The sequence below is a fragment of the Teleopsis dalmanni genome, chromosome 2 (genome assembly GCF_002237135.1).
Source record: "Teleopsis dalmanni isolate 2A chromosome 2, ASM223713v2, whole genome shotgun sequence".
NCBI classification, from domain to species: domain Eukaryota; kingdom Metazoa; phylum Arthropoda; class Insecta; order Diptera; family Diopsidae; genus Teleopsis; species Teleopsis dalmanni.
In genome coordinates, this window is record NC_051847.1 from 72,983,387 (window position 1) to 73,005,383 (window position 21,997).

At 26.8% G+C, this 21,997-nt stretch overlaps 2 protein-coding genes across 3 annotated transcripts in view; one reads left to right on the forward strand and one right to left on the reverse strand.

Annotated features, from left to right (window-relative positions):
• LOC119683259 overlaps positions 1 to 21,997 on the reverse strand; it is a 91,639-nt gene that overhangs the window by 14,425 nt on the left and 55,217 nt on the right. For both annotated transcript variants that reach the window (XM_038096899.1, XM_038096900.1), the window contains exons 4-5: positions 13,763 to 13,967; positions 13,493 to 13,559 (exon numbers count right to left, since the gene is read on the reverse strand). In XM_038096899.1, the coding sequence (XP_037952827.1) occupies positions 13,493 to 13,559; positions 13,763 to 13,967 (272 nt within the window). The remainder of the gene's footprint in view (positions 1 to 13,492; positions 13,560 to 13,762; positions 13,968 to 21,997) is intronic.
• Positions 14,460 to 16,923, forward strand: LOC119683260 (apolipoprotein D-like). The gene is made up of 5 exons (XM_038096901.1): positions 14,460 to 14,550; positions 14,622 to 14,742; positions 16,233 to 16,363; positions 16,438 to 16,613; positions 16,735 to 16,923. Exons 1-5 carry the CDS (start codon positions 14,474 to 14,476, stop codon positions 16,866 to 16,868), a joined length of 639 nt encoding a protein of 212 aa, XP_037952829.1. The 5' UTR covers positions 14,460 to 14,473; the 3' UTR covers positions 16,869 to 16,923.

A 21,997-nucleotide genomic window follows, 5' to 3' on the forward strand; every position in this document is an offset into this window, starting at 1 on the left:
CAAAAAGAGTAGTCGGCTAGTAGTTATCGGTGACGTCTGTAGTTGTCTGACATCATAATGCATATATTTATTAATTAATGTACTTTTAATCAACACACTAAATAAACACGCTAACACTTTGCAAGTGAAAGTTGGTTGTTTAATATTTTCAATTCAATTGTATATATATTTATATAACATTGATTTGAATGATAAATTCATATCATTGAAATTTTGACACGATTCCGATTTCCCGGGTACGTCAAAATAACAAACAAAATTACTAGAACAACTTCTTCCACCATGCTATAGATCGATGTAGTTTACTTCTCTAGATTTCAAGGTTTGAAATTGCTATTCTCTATACATTGATTACACTAACATCATCTAATGTCAATTTTTACCAATTACTATTACCAAAATCATTTGTTAAATGTGCGTACCCAATAAATTAGTTGAATAGCCAAGAGTGTCAACTGTTGACGTTTTTATACTAAATAGAAAACAGACCTATTGGGTTAAACACATTCCCCCTTCAAGATAGGGACTAGAATACTTCCAAAGTAAGGTTTACTTGTCGTAAGAACCGACTAAAATCTATTAGGCGCAACCCTGTACTAGTTCGAGAATCACTGGTAATCAATGAATTTCACTTGCACCACTCGAGTTAGGACCTGTACCTTCGACTATGCTGATATGTACAGTCATAGTATATCTGCTAATCCTAAGAATTGTTGAGAAAAATATTGAATTTACTTCAATGAATATGACTAAAAATTTACTTTTTAAAAGTTTAACTATTATATATAAACTAGTAAAAACTGGACATCACATTTTTGATTTCTTGAAGGGACTATCGTACTAGCTATGGTTCAAACCCAAATACACAAGGGTAAAATGACTGTATTGATTTACTTTCATTCAATGTGAAGTTTCATTTTTTAATCGGGTGCTAGGACTCAAAGAATACTGCAGATAGTTTTCATAACAAAACATACAGATTCAATTGGTGCCAATATACCGATATGTGCGTTAGAAATAGTCTGGTGTTAAGCCTTCATGGCAGGTAATCACGTTAAATAATTCTGGACTATATGTTACATATATATACTCGTATCGTACATATGACTGATTTATAAGATGACTTCAAATGAATTGAGATTCCCACGTGAACCCGATTTCCCCTGTATGCTAATTTGACACAGCATTTCAGTAGTTGTAAAACTTTTTTCACTATTCTCTATGGCGACGTAGGTTATTCCTAAAGATATCGAGTTGTGATCTCTTCACATTGATTGCACTAACACGGACTAGGCACTCCAGCTAGCGCCAGCTATTATGCAAAATTTTTACACTGATTACACAAACTATGGTTGACACCCTCGATGACATACTAGATAGTACGTATACTTGTTATTTGCAAAACTACATATAAACATTTCTATTCTTAAAGATCGATATCTCAAAAACTAAGCTATATTACCATGTAGAATAGTAGAAGAAGCTATCTACTTAAAAATACTGTTCTTATTTAAAATCCGTTATTAACGGGCCGAACCTGGGATATTGAAATCGTGACGACATTATTTTTTATTGTTTAACAAACTGTATTTATTTTTTAAATTTTATTTACCTAAAATCGTGAAATTAAAACACTTAAAGTTAGCTGAAAACATGATTATATATATGCCTAAAACACTTTTAATGAGAATTCGCCAAGTTGATTGAACGAAATCGTCTTGTGGGCGTTTATGAAATAACCTTCTTTATTTATTTAGCTGATTACTATATACGGTATTTTCATGGTCAAGTTTTTATTGATACACTAAAACCAAAAAACAATATACATATATATGGTACATATGTTGCCATCAAGCAATCACGTTCCAATGATATTTAAATGAAAAATTACTCGTAAATAAAAATTTTTTTTAGTAATTGGTTTGATTGATGTATATATTTTTATATAAATAAAAATTATACATAGAATTGTACGAAGCGCAGAATTATTAATTTTTACAATTAAATTAAAATTTAATATTTTTTTATACTTCTAAAATGCTATTGAAGTGTTAACAGGTAGAAGTTATAGCTTATTCAGACAAACATATATGACATATGTAAGTAGCGCTGACCTTATACTTATAAGTCTGTGGTAATAATCTTTAAAATCTTTTAACACGTAATTATATATGATGTCATAAGCTTCATATTGCCTTAGCTGATGTCATGACTTCTTTTTACTGATGGCTGCTGGCAAGTAAATTGAATTTTTAATTATAAAATTGACATGGAACTTTAGTCTTTAACTTAAATAATAAACACTTTTTAGTTTTAGTTAGGATTTGTATTCTAATTTCAGTAATTATAAGTACTGAATAATAAATAATAAGTGCTTTTCAGTTTAAGTTGGGTTTTGTCCTAATTTCAGTAATATGTCAATTATGAAAATATGTATGTATGAAAATTGAAAACTTTAAGTATAATATTAAAATTAATATATTATGTGAATTATGCATAACTACTCTTCTAAACATAAACTTTTCATAATCTTCTTAACATAAAACTTTGTTATTACTAATGTCAGTAATATGTCATATATGGAATTCACTAACATAAATTGCTAACTATTTCTATATATAAAAATTTTAAGTATAATATTAAAATTAATATATTATGTGAGTTATCCTTAACTACTCTTTAAAACATAAAATTTTTATGTTCTTCTTAACATAAAACTTTGTTGCTTCAAAATTATTCTTTTTCTTCTCACAGCAAACAAATGACTTAAGACACAAACTTCGAAGCCAGTATATAATTATTACTTTTATAGATAAACATATACGCTAAATTACTTTTTATCTGATTCATGGATATTATTTCTTTGTTTAGTATTAAGTCTTCCCGTGAAAAAGTCCGCTTCGAAACGCTATCTAAGTCCATAATTGCCAGACGTGAATTAATTAAAAACAATGATAATAATTAATAGTCAACAAAAACCGAAACAAGTTTAGTTTTTTGGCAAAGGAAAGTTCTAAGAACCTTTTTACACTTGAAATACTTAACACTGACTTTGACCTTAACGTGCTGAAGTGAAAAAAAAAGATTTTGCATGTTTTTCAACTTGAACTCTTGACTTCATTAGCCGCTAACGTAGCTCTGTCTGCTACTAAGCATGACACAAAGTATTGTATCTTCTTTTCATAATGTCTATATTCGTGTCTAAAATCATAAAAAATATACACGCTTTATTAATAATTAAGAAGGAAAAAAAAACAACAATACTGCGACTATATTATAATTATAATGTAATTAAATATAAATAAAAATTTATTATGCTATTTAATTGACTTTTGTGATGCGGTCGGTGTTCATGCAAACGCCATGAACTAAGTCAAGCTCAGAGTCAAAATTACATGCAAATTATGCAAAAAACTATAAAACAAAAACTCTAAAGTTAATAAATTTATCTACAGTATCATCATATTTTAATTAAGAGAAATATTGTTTTTTTATTTTTTTTAACAATAACGCCCAACAAAGTACAATATGCATATCTCATAAACACAATCACGCGGAAATAATGTTATAAGATTTAATGATAGATATAATTATGGCATTTTTTACTTTTCAAATATTAAATTTTAAATAATTTAACTTAAACACATACTAAAATTGCATATTTATGTAAAAATTCCGATTCTAAAAACAAATTGCAAAGATTTTTAAATAGCGATGAGCTCATTGAATTTATGCAATTGCACCTAACGATTTCATGTTTTCACACAAATATTTGCTGTATTTAATTTTTTTTTTCTATTTTATTTTTACTACTATTAACTACTACAACAATTTTAAAAACTGACAAACTTAACTATTTTTCTGAATATTTTTGTGAAGACCACCTTGAAATATTCACTGCCTCAAATCAATGCTTTCAGATACAAATTCATCGAAATATTTGTCTTCACTTTGTGTGTGAGTATTTCTTGCTAATTATGCAGTTGTAAATAAAAATTTAATTTAATTTATTTACTTAAATATATTGGAAATTCTTATTTATATTTGCTTTATATACATCATCGATTTTTTTCAAGGTATTTTATTCTTAAGTTATTGTTTACATAAATATTTATATACTCAGTCAAGAAATTCTTTGTTCTCGTCAATACTTTCAACTTGACCGATTTCTACTGTGAGGGCAGGGCGATTGTCTTATACAGTGAGATTTTCAATACATGTTAAGCAATAAAAATAACGATAAATAAATAAAAATAAATACGTAACTCAAGTTAGGTTAGGTTGGAGTGTCGGTCTTGTACACAAAAGCCCACTTGAGCACAAATAAAGTCCATATTGAACCATGTTTAAACGTTGTTTACAAGCGGAACCAGAAGGACCACAAAAAGAAATACAAAGATGGAATTTTGTCACATACGCGGAATTATAAGAACCACAAAAAGACCGAATTAGTCAGTGCACAGACAAAGCCAAGTGAATCGACATTACTTAGAATAAGTAAATTCAAAAGATATTATCATACAGAATTAAATTTTTCTATAATCCGGATCCATATTCAATATCCAGAGAAATATTAAACAACAAAGAAAAATTATTTATACAATATTTTATAATTAATTTCTTATAACAAATGTATTAGAACCATGACGTACAGTGTCAGGATCAAGTTCAAATAAGATCTGGCCTGAAAACACATTTTAAAAAAAATTTTCAAAACACTAAATTAAAAAGTGATCCGTGCTTTAATTTGACTTAAAACCAGCCTTTAAAAAGTTTCGGTTCTTGCTAGATTTCCAAAAATAGACTTTGATTTTCAAATGAGTTTCATTAACATATTTCAACATCAATTGGTAAATTACGTTGTATTTAACAGGTAGGTTTATTAAACCCCATGAGAATTATAAATCTTTGTTGAATATACAACACAAAAGTGCATTAAACATATGTAGACTAATATAATATGCGTAATTATAATTCACATTTACTTTAAATATTGTGTGCATAAAGGTATGAGCTGTAACAACTATTATATTGTAAATATGTATTTGAATTTAATATAAAGATTGTTTGTAACGGTAAATTATGCAAAGGGTCCAGTTAAATGTTCTAATTTATTTGAAATGGATTTTAAAATAAATTGTGATTTTTGGTATTCGTTTCTGCCGTAAATATTATCGGAATCAAAACCGCCCCCATTTTTTTTTTCTTTGTTGAGGTTTAATTTACTGATTAAAAGAATAATTTTTTTCATATTTGTAAGCTTTATTTTCATTTCTAAAATTATTATTATATAGTTTTATATATAAATATTCAGTGCCACATTCCCTAACAATAATATATAAATATTACACATTCATTTTATTTGTTCAATATGAATGTACCTATATATATTCTACTACAATATTGTCGAGAATAGCAAATCCACTTTTTTTCTTATTAAAATGTTTAAGCAATTGATAGTATATACAATTTATTAAAGGGTTCCTTAAGATCAACAATATAGGTACCTATTTAGAATTTATTAGAAGAATGCGATTAGCATATCTTCCTATAATGCAAATATTCATTTCTCAATCATATTATTTTGGATTATATATATTTTCTTAGATGTTCTATTTTAGTCACTGCAGAAGACTTACAAAGCAGTTCATTATACTGATTATAGTTTTGGTATTATAGATTTTATGCTAAGCTTAAGAGAGAACAAAATATTTTTAAAAAATATATATTAAAAATTTTTGAGTTTCCCAGTGGTATAGTTCATTTAAATATTTACAAAAAAAGGTTCTGATAAACGGAAAAACGAAATATAAATAATTCTAATGAGTACAGTAATAGTGAGATTTTATTCACCCCTAGTGATGAGGGTGGGGCGTGATATTTATAATTTATTAGCTTCAAATGTAACTAGTTAGGTATTATGTCGAATATATACTTAATGATTAGTGGCATAATAAATCTACTATACTTTATTCTACGTCAATGGGGGTGGCTTATTTCTTTCACATTAGATCTAAAGGGGATATAGTGCGGAAAAGGTTTTTATGCCACAATGATAACGCAATGGTAAATTGACTAATTGATAACTATAAAAACAGATCAGCAGGTCTTATATTTCAGTGCATAACGAAGTAGTCAGTGTGGAGTCAACCGCCAACAACTGCAGGGAAAGTATAATCTTCTATGGAATATATTACATATATATATATATACTTTCAAAAAGCAACATATCACGACTATATGTTTAAGTGTGAATATGACTAACATGTTCATAACCTATATGAAGATTATTGATAATCAAGTCTTTCGATATCTTCTATTAGACATTAATCAAGTGTGTAACAATGTTCTAGACATTGGTATGAGGTTTTTTAATAGGATACTAGATAGGAGATAACAGACTAAGGAGATTTCCTCTAATTAGCAAAAATATTTATTACAAGATCTATATAGGAACGAAACTCTATATCCAAGTGGTCTACGTATGGACCACTCAGATTAATCTTATCTAACTTGATTTCTTACTTTTATTTTATATATTCTCTTTAGTGACCAATGCCTCTTTAGTAAGTAACACTTACTTAGTAAGCAGTGGAAACATACTAATCATGAGCAAAACTACCTAAATGAGACAAGTGGGCACATGACGTATTGTGATATTTTGGCAATATTTGCTAAGTATATAATTTTTTTTTTTTAATTATTTTAAGTTTAATCAATTGCTTCTATAAATATTTTTTTTGTTATTATTAAAATATACCAACTGAGTTAACAGAAAAGCTGATATAAACGATTAAAATGTATTACTGAAATATAGACAGCTTTGAGTTGCATAAATTTTAGAGGATTCGTGAGTACCCTTAATGAACTTTATATTGTCTATTGGTAAAATCCTTTCTAAGATACTAACTGTATCGTATAAGTTTGCAATTACTTTTGTAATACTATCTACTAGACTTTTGGGTGTAAAATGATGAGTAAAAAATATTTATAGTTAAGTTGCATGGAAACCTAAAACTTTAATTAACTTTTACGTAAAGAGATAGTATAACCAAAACCTTTCACATATCTTGTAATACATAACTTCTAAATATGAAATAGAATTGCAAAATATAAGCATAAATATTATTTAGTAATGATTTTTTTCTGACAACGATTCTAATTTTTTATTTATTCACTAGTATCGTGAAAACGTGCATATAAGTATCTAACGAATTAAGATACTTGTTAGATACTTTTATGCAGTTTTGCACGGTATTAATGTATAAATAAAAAATTAGAATCGTTGTCAGAAAAAAATCATTACTAAATAATATTTATGCTTGTATTTTGCTTAAGATACACATGAGTTTTACTTTAATTGTTATTAATGATAAAACTCGAAAATTAATTTTTTTTTGAACAAACTTAATTAACTAAGAAACAATATTCTTGAATATGTTAAATAAATCGAGGTCTATGTAAAAATGGAAATTATTACCACTTCATTTGTCTGTGTAAAATAACGTTATAAGTAATTAAACACAGAAAATATAAAACTTAACAGTCCATTTAATCAACAAGAAATCATTAAATCTGAATTAGCCTATTAACAATATATGTCATTTGGCCATTCGTAATAAGAGTGATAAAAAAAAAATTAAGCCAAGAATGTAGAATGTAGTCTAAAGCCATAATATCGAAAATCATGACGAGAGAGACTACAATAAACTTAATAGACATCAATTAAGATTTCAACATAAATTACTTGCTAGAGGAGTTAACTCTTTAGTACACTTACTTTTATATATATCTATGTAGATATCGAAGACAAAAAGATTGTTAAATTGACTATATACTCGAACATATTAAGCAACTTAGCGTATCTACCAATGCATTTCAATGATTTTGAGTTTATGGTTTTGTCGTCATTTGTGGGCAAGTAGATTAATTACAGCTAATCAATCTCTATAAAAACGAAACGTAATAATTACAAGATACTCTAATTGAAGTTAAGACACAATTTGTATTTATATTTTTTTTTTATGACTCCATTTGAATGAAAGTGTTTGAAATGTGATGAAATTGTTATATTGTATCTTAATTACAAATCGGTATGCAAAATAGTGTTTGTGGAATTGATATATTTATTACTTTTAGCCCAATTATTTTAATAGTTAATATATTATTTAATAGCCGTAATTTTTTCTTTCAGTGTTGTAAAACAACAATAGTCTGGTTTATCTAAAGTCTGTTTGAAACAAATTGGCATTACGTTTAAAATATTTCAAAAGCTTGTTTTTTGGACATATATTTTTTGTTATGTTGTGAAATATAATATATAATAAAAAAATTGTGCACTAAAAATTTATTAATTTAGTATTTTTATGATTAGTATCTATTTAAACTCATTTATTTATTTATGTATTTTGACTTAATAGCAAATGAATTGCTCATATGGTCTTAAAAGACAACTGGAATTTTCCAACATATTTTTTGGAAAATTATTTGAACATTCACAATAGGCAGAGCAGACTGCAATTTACTTAAATAAATGAAATAAAAATGAGAAAATGGAAATGGATAGGTCATATGCTTAGACAACCGAGAGATTAAATAGCAAGAAAAGCATGGACATAGAATTCATAAGGTAGCAGAAAACCTTTTGCGCCAGCGAAAACGTATAGAAGAACGGTCGTAAGTGAGCCAACTGAAGCACGATATACATGGAACGACACCTACAGAGAGGTACCAAATAGAGTCAGATTTAAAAGAATAATTTAGGCACCATGTCATACTATGGAAAGTAGACAATAGTGATAATAGTAATAATGTGAAAACATTCAAAACTAAACAAAAATGTTTCATTCTTAAACAAATGAGTTCTGATGCTAACCACGCAACTATTTCGGATACTGTTCGGATCTAATCAGAGATCTTTGGAAACATCTTTCATTTTTATTATCCGTAATAACATGTTATCAAATTTTCTGGGTAGCCTTTATCCACATGCAATAAAAAAGAAAGAATAAAGCCACTGGATAGCAACAAAATATCTTAAGCAATCAAGGACTAATAACGGACTAATTGCGAATATCTTACTTAGCTTTCATCTCAGCTTCTTGAAAACAAAGTATTTACTTGCAAGACTACATTGAAATAAAAGTAAACCAATGGAATACAATTATGGGGCAAAGCACAAATCTTGAAATATTATAAAGGTATCCAATGATAACTTTAAAATTAGTACTTAACGCATCGTGGTTTGTAAGAGTCAGGAATATGCATGAATATATTAAGATTTTGACTGAGCTCAAAGAAGTCAGAGTTTGCTCTATAAAAAAGCAACAAAGGCGAAACAATCACTTAGACCCACTTGTAACTTCACTCGATGATACAGTTGTTACTTCACTCGATGATACTAAGTGAAGTGTGAGGTCTTCTTTGAAGCCTAAAAAGACATCAGCCCTAATTACTGAAATGAAGTTTCACTCATTGCTCTCTGGAAGAGTGGTGAAAATTTTTTTTATCCATTTCTAATAGTTGGTTTTAGAGGGTTAAAATCTCACACTGTGTCGATGATTTCCGAAATCATATAAATATTTTTTTATATATATTTTTATTATTTCTTCATTCATTTAGTATTAGCTGCAGAAAGTTATTATTTTTTTTTTCTCTGACTTTGTTATCAATCTTAAAAAATTATGAAAATTTATGCTAATACTGAAACCAAGCTTGCTGCTAAAAACTCTTTAAGATACTCTAATTTAACGAATATGAAAATAAGAAGTAGAAAATATAATAAAAGCTTGAGATATTTAAAATATTGATATTAGAAGAAATTAATAAAAATGCCAAGGAAAATATTTCCGACATCTGTTAAATATTTATCTCATTGTTTCAAAATGAGGTCACGTCAGATATTATTAATTTTTAAAAATGTTAAAATTTATAATTTAATTTTTTTGAAATGAAAATATTGACTATGCAATAAATCAAAACAAAAATTTTAAAAAATTCTGTAGATTAACTATTATATACAATAAACTTCAAACTAAAAATGAGCATTTTTGTTTCCAATGATAACATCTGTGCTATGCAATTTATTATTATCTGAAATATTTCTAAATTTTACCGAATGAACTTGTTTGCTTGTGGTTTATATTGCTTAATCATCTTCACATTTTTAAGTTTTTACCTTGTAACAAATAATTTTAGCACGGATTCAATGCTTTTAAACAGTGCTTATTCAATTATTAAAATATCAAACTCATAAGGTTTAACTAATTAATTAGTCAAGTTTGCTTTTAAATGTCGAAGAATTTGCATTAATAAATGGCAAGACATCTTCATATCAAACCAACCACAATCGCTTTTATAAATAAGCAATGGGCGGAACGAAACTAATATTCTACAACAAAAATATTCATTAAACACATAAAAATATTTCAAATATTTTATATAAATTTTAATTTAAAAAAAATTTATTGCAACTATTTAACTTTATACTAATTACACACTTAAGGACGCGCTTATATACATTTTTTGAAATATTTTAATTAAGTTTAAAGGTTATTTCCATTTGCATAAATTAAAAAGTAAAACTAAATATTAAAAAAAAAATTAAAATAATATTAAATAAAATAAAATAAGTAAAATAATATAAAATTAATTAAAAAATAAAATAAAAGAAAATAAAATAAAATGAAATAAATTAAAATAAAAAGAACTAAAATAAATTAAAATACAATAAAAATAAAATACAATAAAATAAAATAAAATAAAATAGGAAAAATGATGCATTAAAAATTTTTATTTAAACTGTATCTTTATTCTATAAATTTATATTTATACTTAATAAACCATATTATAATTAAACATCTTAAAAACATAATACTATGCGTTATAATATTGATAAATATGATAAATATAAATTATTCTATTATATAAAAAAATTTTATTAATTACAATTATAAATTATAATTATAATTATATATTATGTATATAATTATAAAATAATTAAATACGAATTAAGAAAAAACAGAGATTATAATATGTATATATATACATTTATTTTTAAATATATGAAATTAAGTAGGTTCCAAAGTAATGAATATATCTCAAATAAAAAAAAATAAAAAACATTAAAAACGATCACTGTTAAAGTGCCACAGGGAAGAATATTTGGATCTCTTCTCTCTTTTATGCATATAAGATTATTTCCTTAAAAACGCTTATACTACTGTTTCATTCTTATATTAAACGATTAACGATAATGATTAAGATTGATGGTATAATACTCTAAACAAATAAATGGTCAATTCGACTATATACTAAATACACTATATACTATACTAATTAAAAGTACAACATAAATAAGCGAAATATCTAAGTATTACACTATACATATTATTTAAAGTCCTGCTGTAAAGAACCATTACCAAGACCAGTGAAGTTTGTTCAATATTAATTTCCAAAATATTGGTAATAATAATATTTGTCACATTTTCGTAACTTAATCTTTTAATCTCAAGACAAAAATGATACCAACAACAACTAACAATAGCCGTAATTTTTCCTTTCAGAGTTATAAAAAACAGCATTAACTTTGGTTGAAACAAATTGGCATCACTTTTAAAATATGTTAAATCCTTATTTTTGACATATGCCTTTTGTTGTGTTGTAATATTTATGAAACATAAATATTATTAAAATTAAATATTAGTTAATATAAATAATGGAAAACAAAATGAATAATAAAAGAGCAATGGAAAGCAGTTTTTATCTTATTGTTTTGATATATTGCAATTTGTTATTATTTTTGTTAATCTCATTTTAAGGGATGAGTAGATAATTGCAACATATTTAAATACTCATTTACAATAGACAGATTTTTGAATTTGGTTGCACTAAAACTTAAGACATAAAAATAAAACCTAACTCTGAAGATTTTAAGAGCATTGTTGTTGCTTTACATGTTTTCTTTCTTAAGTTGCGAGTATTTTTTTGCTAGTCTGAAAGAAAAAATTACGCCTAATGTAAACCACTATACTCATATAGAATAATTTTTCTTTTTAAGCTTTTCAAAGAAGCACTCAAAAAGAATGCTTCTACATTATAATATAATACCAAATACCAATTATACCAATAATAATATAATACCAAGTTACTATATAGTAATTAGGTCTAAATAAACTATTTCATTAAGAGTATAGACACGTCAATAATACCTGTTCTAACCGTTTCCATTCGTAGGTATGTCCGGCCTTATGGCTACAGTTGTCATTGAGGTGAAGCATTTTAATTACATGAATCATTTGAAAATTATTTCCTTTAGTTTTTATTTCATATAGATGTGCCAAATTTAAGGCTTTCAAAGAAGGCATAAATACTTATGTATGGATTTTTTATTATTGAAATGAAACAATACTAAAATTCATGACTCAACTAAAATAGAACTGGTTGTGATAGTAATATTGTCAAACTAAAGATCTTTGAAGATCATCAGCTCGATCAATTAAAAAATTCATCTAAACAGAAGTGGTCAGAATTGAACAATAAAAGTGAAATATTCCATCAAGATAATGACAGATCTCACATAAGTTTGGTAACTATTATGGTTTGTATAGAATATATCCTCCATACTCTAGATCTGCTACCTACTGCTAACTAAAATGCATCTAAATAGAAGAGGTCAGAATTGAACAATAAAAGTGATTCCATCAAGATAATGACAGATGCCACACAAGTTAAGTAACTATTATGGTTTCTATAGAATATATCCTCCATACTCTAGATCTGCTACTAACTAACCTACTGCTAACTAATTATTCCGGTCTCTACAAAATATTTGTAAGGTAAAATCTTTGCTTTTCAGACAAGGGTTTCAAAAATCATCTGAATCAGTTTTATGCAAACAAAGAACAAAATTTTTATGAGGGTGATATCATGCTGCTCCCAGGAAGATGGGATAATACAGAAAGTTTCTCTTTAGGGCTTTGTATTTTCTAAGTATTTTCTTTTTTTAAGTTTTTTACAAACCTTGTGTGTATTATGTAGTCAACTAAATGTAACTTTACCAAATATTCATATGGGCATATCGAAGGCTTAATTTTTTGTTTTTGGTGTATTTTTTATGAATAAGATCATACGATTCAATATATAACATTGATTTAAGACCATTATATTGCATATACATACTAAAATCAGTAATAGTCGGCTTCTTAGAATTAATTATTATGCTCTTATATTTCCGATCCCAAATTTCTATGCTCCTTGCAAAACGATACGAATATCTCGTGTTCAGAACAAATTTGAAAAAAGTAAATTTCTTCAGGTCACTATATAACTAAGAGGATCATTAACCCTAATTTAAACAATAGCTGAGTTTGATCAGGCCATCGATAAAGAAAACTTATTTTCAACAAATTTTACAAATTCTAACAATTTTATTCCTTTTCTTTACAAAAAAAAAAAATATATATATATATAGACAAAGAACATGACAACTTACCGTTTCTTGTGGCATTGTGTTGCAACTACGCAATGGTAATTTATACCTCAAAGGCCCCTCGTGATCTCTGCAATGAAAGATATGAAAAAATAACAAAATTATAAACTCATATCTGTAAATCAGCAATTATGGGTAATAAATTTTCGTGGGTGTCAACATAAATTTCAATAGCAAATTGCCTTAAAAATGTTTATTTCATAGTTGCAATTTTTATTGAATCCAAAAATAATAGAAAAAAAACAACAAAATCAAAAATAAATTGTAACTCACCTGTATTCTGTTAGGCATGTGGAATTCTTCGACAAGCCTTTCGGATAGACCATGCCATTAAATAGGCCACTCTCATGACTTGGTGGCGCATCTTTGATTGTGATCAGCATTGCACCTGAGAGGCATTTTATTCGTACTGTTGGTTCGATCGCAGGCTTTGTAGATGGAGGCGGTGCATCAACATCAGACTCTACGAGTGCTTCTTCTATAAAAAAAAATTTTAAAAAAATATTTAATTATTTAATAAATTTCATTCATTTTTCAAACTAATAATTTTTTTTGTGGACCAGTAGATATCATAAAAAATATTCTTAAGTGTGACAAATGACAATAACTGCTTTATAATTATAAAATTTTTTTTTCTGCTGCAATAATTTTAATAATGTAAAAATTTATATTAATTACTTGGGTTGCGGGCTTCAAAATATTTCTCCATAATTAAACAATTTCTGGAGAGCTTTAACTTTTGTCTTATCAATTAGAAATTTAATGTTTACAACAAAACAATAATATTCGATATACAAACAAATGATAAACAAATTATCTATAAATTTCCTTGGACTGATAAAAAGTATGAGAAATGTTTTTACTTTGACATACACTTGTGAGTTGCAATATCTGAACTTGTATCAAATACAAGGTAAGATATGTGAAATAACAAAGATAGTGAAATGTTCAGTGTAGAAAATATTTAAAAGCTCTTAAAAGAGAATGCATTTCTGCACTAAATGCAGTCTTTCAATCGCACAACACAATTCCGCAGTTATTCTCAATATGTTCAAAATAAAGTAAGTCTTTAATTTTTTAAAGAAATTTTTAGCATTTCTTATATGTAAATACATTTTTGTTTTTTTTTTAGTATAAAAATTTTTATTTTGCTTTTTGCCATAACCCAAATTGGTTACGGTAACGCTCAAATTAGTGGAAAGGGCGCTTGTCCCACTAATATACAAGTTATGAAAAACTTCGATTTAAAACAAGTAAGTCCTATATAGTAAGTAAGTAAGTATTAGTGTTAATTATATGGAATATTAGTTTCAAAAAACAAAAACGGTGAACGATCATAACTTTTTACGGCCTTAACTTGGACTTCTATTAAGACCAATAGATATTACTATAACATTAAAGCCAGCATTAAATATTTTGAACTGCTTCCATATTGAGCATGAACTCCGCATAAGAATATAAAAATACTATATTCTTTCCACCATATATGTATATATACCTCTATATTCTATATATTATGTATATATAATATTTATATGTGTATATATATATTCTATATATTATGAATATATAGTATGTATATTTTAGTCATTTAGTCATCTGTTAGTCATTGAAGATATTACGTTCACTTCTGCTTAGGAAGAAGCTATCATGTAGTTTTGTAGCATGTTCCATTTCTCATACCTTATAGTTAAAAATATTTATTTTTACTGTATTCTTAATGCATAACCAATTCACCCAAAGTTTCGCCTCAATGTTTATTACGACTGAGGACTTAATTTGTATAAACGTACGTGACAACTGAATTTGGAAAAAGAGACAGTGCTAGGTTAATATCAAAATTAATTAAAAACTGGACAAGACGGATTACTTTGCTAAAGAAGCTGAAAATAATTTTATAGGTACTTATATTGTGGCTTAATAATGGTAATATAGCGAGAGTGACAGACCCAAGCCAAGAACATGGAAGAAAAAAAACACAATAAAGAGGACCATAAAAAGTGATAGACGAGAGTTGAAGACAGTTTCAATTATCGTTTTGTTTTTATTTTATTTTTTAGTTTTTTCTTATTTTTCTTACATCCTTTTTATTTTTGATATAATTTTTTTTTGTTTGCTGTCCTAGTGTGGTGGAGTGTAGTTAAAAACTCACCCAATTGCCAGCAAACATACCGGGCTTGCCACTTTGCCAATCGAGAACAATGCTTATTACACATACAATTAGGACACGTAACATCTCTCTCTCTCTCGCTTATTCTTATCTCCCAGTGGAACATAGGGACTCTAGGACACTTAACATAATTTAATGTAAATATTGAGCACGTTTAATTAAGACCTCAGATCGTTGTTCGAAATTATGGTTGGTCAAAATCGCCCATAAGGTATTCGATACCTATTAATTAATGTATCAAATTTGTTTTGAATTTCGTTTACTCAAAACAATATTTTTTCGCTTCCTTAGCTATTGAGAAGAACTGAAAGTATTTAAACTCTAAATATTATCGTTGACGTGCCATAAAAATTAAACTGCCCACATTCTAATATAATATCTTTCAATGTATAGCTACTGTTCTTATAATACTTCCTAGATATAGTACTCTACAACATTCCTTGTTTACGCAACTGCCCTTGTAAGACAATATCAATTTAAATAAATAATTATAACTGAATTTTTTCTTCAATTTTAATATTCTTACTCTACTAAAATATTTTACATATTTTTTTAATTATATTTCTCACATAGTATCTTGGCATTTGGTTTGAGCAATTTAAGTTCCCATACTTCGCTGAGTTGGGCGGTAAATGTATAACTGCAAATTATACACTTAATGATAATGGTGAAGTTAATGTGATCAATACTCAAATTAATAAATAGTATGTATAAAACTATATATATTTATTTTTAAATTGTTATCATATGCTATTATATTTATTTGCTTGATTGTCAGTACCGGAATTATAAATCTTATAAGTGGTTATGCCACAATCACTGATGGTGCTAAACTGAAAGTAACATTTCCCTTTGGTCGTAATGCAACCAGCAATTATTGGATATTAGATACAGATTACAACACTTACACTGTCGTATATTCTTGCTATGAAGCAAAACCAGATACTCACTCCAGTAAGTAGATATTACATATATATATATGATAAGAATAAAATACACTTGTGACATTTAAAAGTCGTAAGTATTCATTAATGGCTATAATAAATATTTTCTTATAAACTTATATAAAAAATAGCAACTACTTGGATTTTAACACGTGAACGTAAGCCGGCTGAGGAGACCATATTGAAAGCTAGAAATATACTGGAGTCGAATAATATTGATACAGCACAACTTGAGGAAACAGATCAAAATGATTGTGGAAATTAGTAGTCAAATTCTTCAAATATTATAATGCGTTTATATTTACATTTTATAAATATGTTTATACTTATAAAGTATATAATCAGTATTATACTTAAAAAAAATATTTTTGAGACAAACTGAAACTCATATATCTACTGTATATGAGTTTGATAACTATATCTTTGATTTTTTAATTGATAACTAATATGAAATAAAAGTAAAACTTTGTTCCCGATATTATTTGAATATGTATATTATTTTCAGAACTAATATCTTTACCTGAACTAAACGTATTATGATATTATAATATTACATACATGATATACTATAAAATGTGTGTGATAACGTCGTCCACCTGTTTGAACAACTAATCCGGGATCAAAATTTCGTTCAATTAAGAGAATCATTCAGACTCCAGCTTGTATATTAAAATGAAAAACAAATAGCCATATTGAAAGACAAATTCATTATCAGACTGATAACTGACAGACGGACATAATTAAATTGTATACTTAATTACAGATATACATATTCGGTTTGTATTAATTTTAAAATGTAGCTCTAGTTTGTAACCTAAAACTAAATTTAAGATTAAAATTTAGTTAATTTCATCTTCACTGAATCTTAAAAACTAATTTTATAAAATTAGTTTAATTGAAGATAAAAAATTTTTTGTGTTATGTTAACATATCTGTTTCGACTTTATAGATGTTACCAAAGACTACTAATGATGGATATTTGGTGATATCCAAATATAATAAAAATTATTTTGGTTCTATAATAAGAAATCTTTTTCGAGTATATAGTTGTTTCCAAGGGCCACTGATTCATATTATAGTATTAATTATAGTATCGTATAATGAAATATTAAAAGAATGGTAATAGTGAGAACATTTTTACATCCAAAAAACTTTTATGAATTGATTTTATCATACTTGCTTGGGATTCCATGGTATCCGAGACAGCTAAAGGATCAAATCACTTGGTAAAAGTTTATTGTATATAAAAATGTTCTCACTATTACCATTCTTTTAATATTTCATTACACGATTTACTTAATTCTATAATATATAAATACAAAACATTTCATATTTACATATTATTGTTTTAAGAACCTTTTTTTTATATAAAATAGTTGCATATAAAGTATTTAGCAAAAAAAAAATTTTAATTTAAGTTTAGTACATTTTAATCATGTGTTAAAATTTATGATATCATATTTGCTCAGATTTACCTAACATGTCACACCTATAAATAAAATTTTATAGATCATAAAATTCTGCTTACATTAGATTTTTGTGTCCAATAACCACATAAAAGCATAAAATCATCTTAAAAAGCATAAATTATAAGTATATTATCATAATAGGCTATAAATTATAAATAAGTTCTTAACATATTAAATAACTTCGCTACCAGCGATGCACTTTTCAGGAAGCAAGTATAAAAACTTTGAAATCACGACAAGACATTAAAAGAAGAAAACATCTCAGTTCAACATGGAATGAGCCATGAAAAAAATAAAAAATTTACAAAAGACCCGCATGAGAATCGGAAAATACAACTTTTATAACGTGAAACATGCAACTGTGGGACTGAACAGCATGCCAAATAATGTTAATGACATTGAAAGACACAACGAAAAACAAAATAAATAAATTAAAAATGCGAGAGTTTGGTGACAGAAGCCACACGGGGTTACCAAAAGTGCAGCCACTGCTGGGTGCTGTAATAAACTCGAGAAGATAACCATAAAGATTAAAAAGAAAATACTAACCAATAAGATATGGGGTTTGAAGAAATCAGATTTTATCATAAAATATTTTGAAAATGATCTTGCCGAGATGCACACAGCACAGCACTTTATTCATACATGCATACTTGTAGATACACGTATCTGTTCCATTATAAATTTTTACGACTGCACTAAAATAAAGTAGAAAAAAAATATGTACTTGCATATATACAAGTTTTATGGTTGAAAAAAAAAAATTATAATCAACTAACTAAAGATTGTACCATTAAAGTTCCTTGAACTTCGCAAAGAGCCAAGAACCTTTTGCATTTTAGTTGCAATGATGCACAGAAGAGCATGAAAAATGCATGCAACAATCGCAAATGCAGTTTCTGTGTCTTAGTTGCCTTAAAGTTGCTTGTATCGCAGACAACAAAACTTGCAATTAAGTTTACTGCAGTTGTTGTCATTTAAAAACATTTGTCTTCCGAGCATTTGCCTTTATTTAAGATGTACTTGAACCGCAAATGATTTTTCTACATTTTTAGCTACTTCATCTTGCCTATTTGTTACATTTGCACTCTACTTTGTTTAAGGTTTTCTTCTGAGATATTAAATAATGCGCCCATCTATCTTTTTATTTCATAAGGTTGCAATGCAAAATCTTAAAACAAAGTAAGCATTATATATATATATATATATATATTAGTGTATTTATATTAATTATTTAACAGTAGGATATTCAGGATCGGTGGGTTCAGGATTAGATTTCTTAATCCCCTCAATACATAGTCTGCAGATAATATAACACTATATCAAACACTTTCAAAAAAATATTTTGCAATAAACCGGCATATCACACAATCCTGGATACTTCACTGCCTATCAACTCAAAAAGTGCATTATGCATGCACTTTGTTATTGTAATCATCTAACAATTAGTGCACATCATATGTAAAATTTTATAATATTTGCTGTTAAATAATATGTTGTATCTACTTTATTTTAGAAATTGTAACTAATTTTCATAACTGATTTCGATTTCCTCTTATTTTGGAATATATATATTCATATAATGTTATATATGTTATATATATTCATATATATCTATTATATATATATTCATATATATATTCATATATATATTCATATATATATTCATATATATATTCATATATATATTCATATATATATTCATATATATAACATATATACACTTTATATTGCTTTACTAGCCAATCAGTTTAAAACTATATCTCCTACTCAATGAAACAATTGAGTAGGTCAAGCATTATATTATATAGAGCCGTTATCATAAATTGAAATATACAATATCAACTCAACAATGTCACTTCTGGACAACTAGCAGAAGTTATGTGGGCAATAACAATTTTATCACTATAGTAACCCTGATCACACATTTCAAAATATTACAGTTGACAACTTAAGACTACCAGATAAGTGACATGTTATGGCTAAATTGGAGCCATGTTATACAGATCACTTTCAAATTAAATTTGAAGTTACTGTTGTTTTCGACATAACTTAAAAAATTGAGAATAGAAAAAAGAGATAAATATTTATATAAATTTGGTTCCGGTGATGAGCTTTGTGTGCCTTATCACATTGGTCAAAACAGTTTTGCATAGTAATAAATGTTAGAATTTGCTCCCAATTTGATGGTCAATTTACAGGCCATCAATGGTGAAAAATTGACGATATAAAAAACATAAAGTTATGGTTTTTGAAACCTAACTTGTGTGGATGTGGAAATAAAGCTTTTCAAAGTGTTAATCTAAATAAATATATAAACCGTTACTAGTTTCTTTCGCAACCCCAAATGTCGTGACCTTTCTGACAATTTATTTTTGCTTTGATAGTTATCATTGGTAAAGCAGTAACTAATTACGTATTTCCCGGAACATAATGTTGCAGCTAAGTTTCATCCATAGTTACATATCGTATATAGAAACTATTCTTATTGCTCTGAGTTATGTATAAAGTCTGCTCTTAATCACTAACGTTTTGCTGACTTTAATCGACTTTGAGCAAATGTGATAATCATTAGTAATAACTTTATTTTTGTAACAAATTTTTGTTGAGTGGTTACCTAAAACATACCTATATCTTGGTGTAATCCTCGTACTTTTTCTAATTTCCTGAATAATGAATAATGCATTAATTAAATATTAATATTTTGGTCTAAATAATAATTCGTAAGGTTACTTGTGTATTAGGTATATATTATAGCAATTAAGATTTTGATACCCTTTGACACAAAGACCTATAAATAGGGAGGTATTACATAGTTTTATACTTACTATATATGCTATGCTCTGACGTAGATACTTGATATATTAACTTTAAACATTTACAAATATTATAGAACAATTTAATTGTTTAATTTTCCTTAATTGAACAATATCTCGTTGAAGATATATACTAAGAAAGACATGTGATATCCTAAATAAATTAGGTTATGTATGGTATATAAAAGAACCTATAAAAAGTAGAAATGAGACCAATTTTAATCATTTAGTGTTTATTTTTCAATATCAGTTTTTATGTATATGTTGCTTAAATAAATTGTAGTGGAGCTTTAAGCAAAACATCAAATACTTATTTCATCAACTCATTAAATTTAATCAGAAATGTAAAATTCAATTAAAAAAGTTTTTCAGTTAAAACAAACAATAAGGAAGAACATTATTTCACTAATAAACTTTTATTTTTTTTTGTGTACTTACACCTTCACACATTCGTAACTATGAACTTAACTTAGGTACTTCAAAGTCAAACCCAGAGCAATGAACCCTTTAATATTTTGCAGCAAAGTGCATTGCCTTCCCATTCCAGCTAAGTTACTGAAGCACTTAGATGCTCAAGATCTTTAAGTTTTACAACTGCAACAACATAAGCAAACCACTTTTTTACATTGTTCTCTTCCTAAACAACATCTTAAGAGCAGAAAATGCAGCTGGAATCAAAGAAGCAAGTCACAACAAAAGATACAGATGTTGCAACTGATGCAGAACACACTTAACGACCAGCAAATAAACCTTTGTCCTCAATAGTATAATTTATTATTATATCGCTTTTTATTATATATATAAATAAATTATGTATGAATTCAGTCAACTAACTGCAAATTTTTATTTTTTTTGTATTCTATCTCTTATTCCAAGTACACTATCTATACCATTTTCAAAAAAAATATCTTATAACGGCAATCATTAATCTTTATGCAAGAAATAAAATATAACAATAAATTCTATTCTTTTTTGCAATACGTAGTTAGTGATAAAGTTTCTAATCCCTTTTATATGATATTGTAATAATTCAGCTTAAAAAGTTTTTGCAACAGATTATATCTTAAGTATCTTTTTTAAATATGAATTGCAATTGAAGACATGTGATA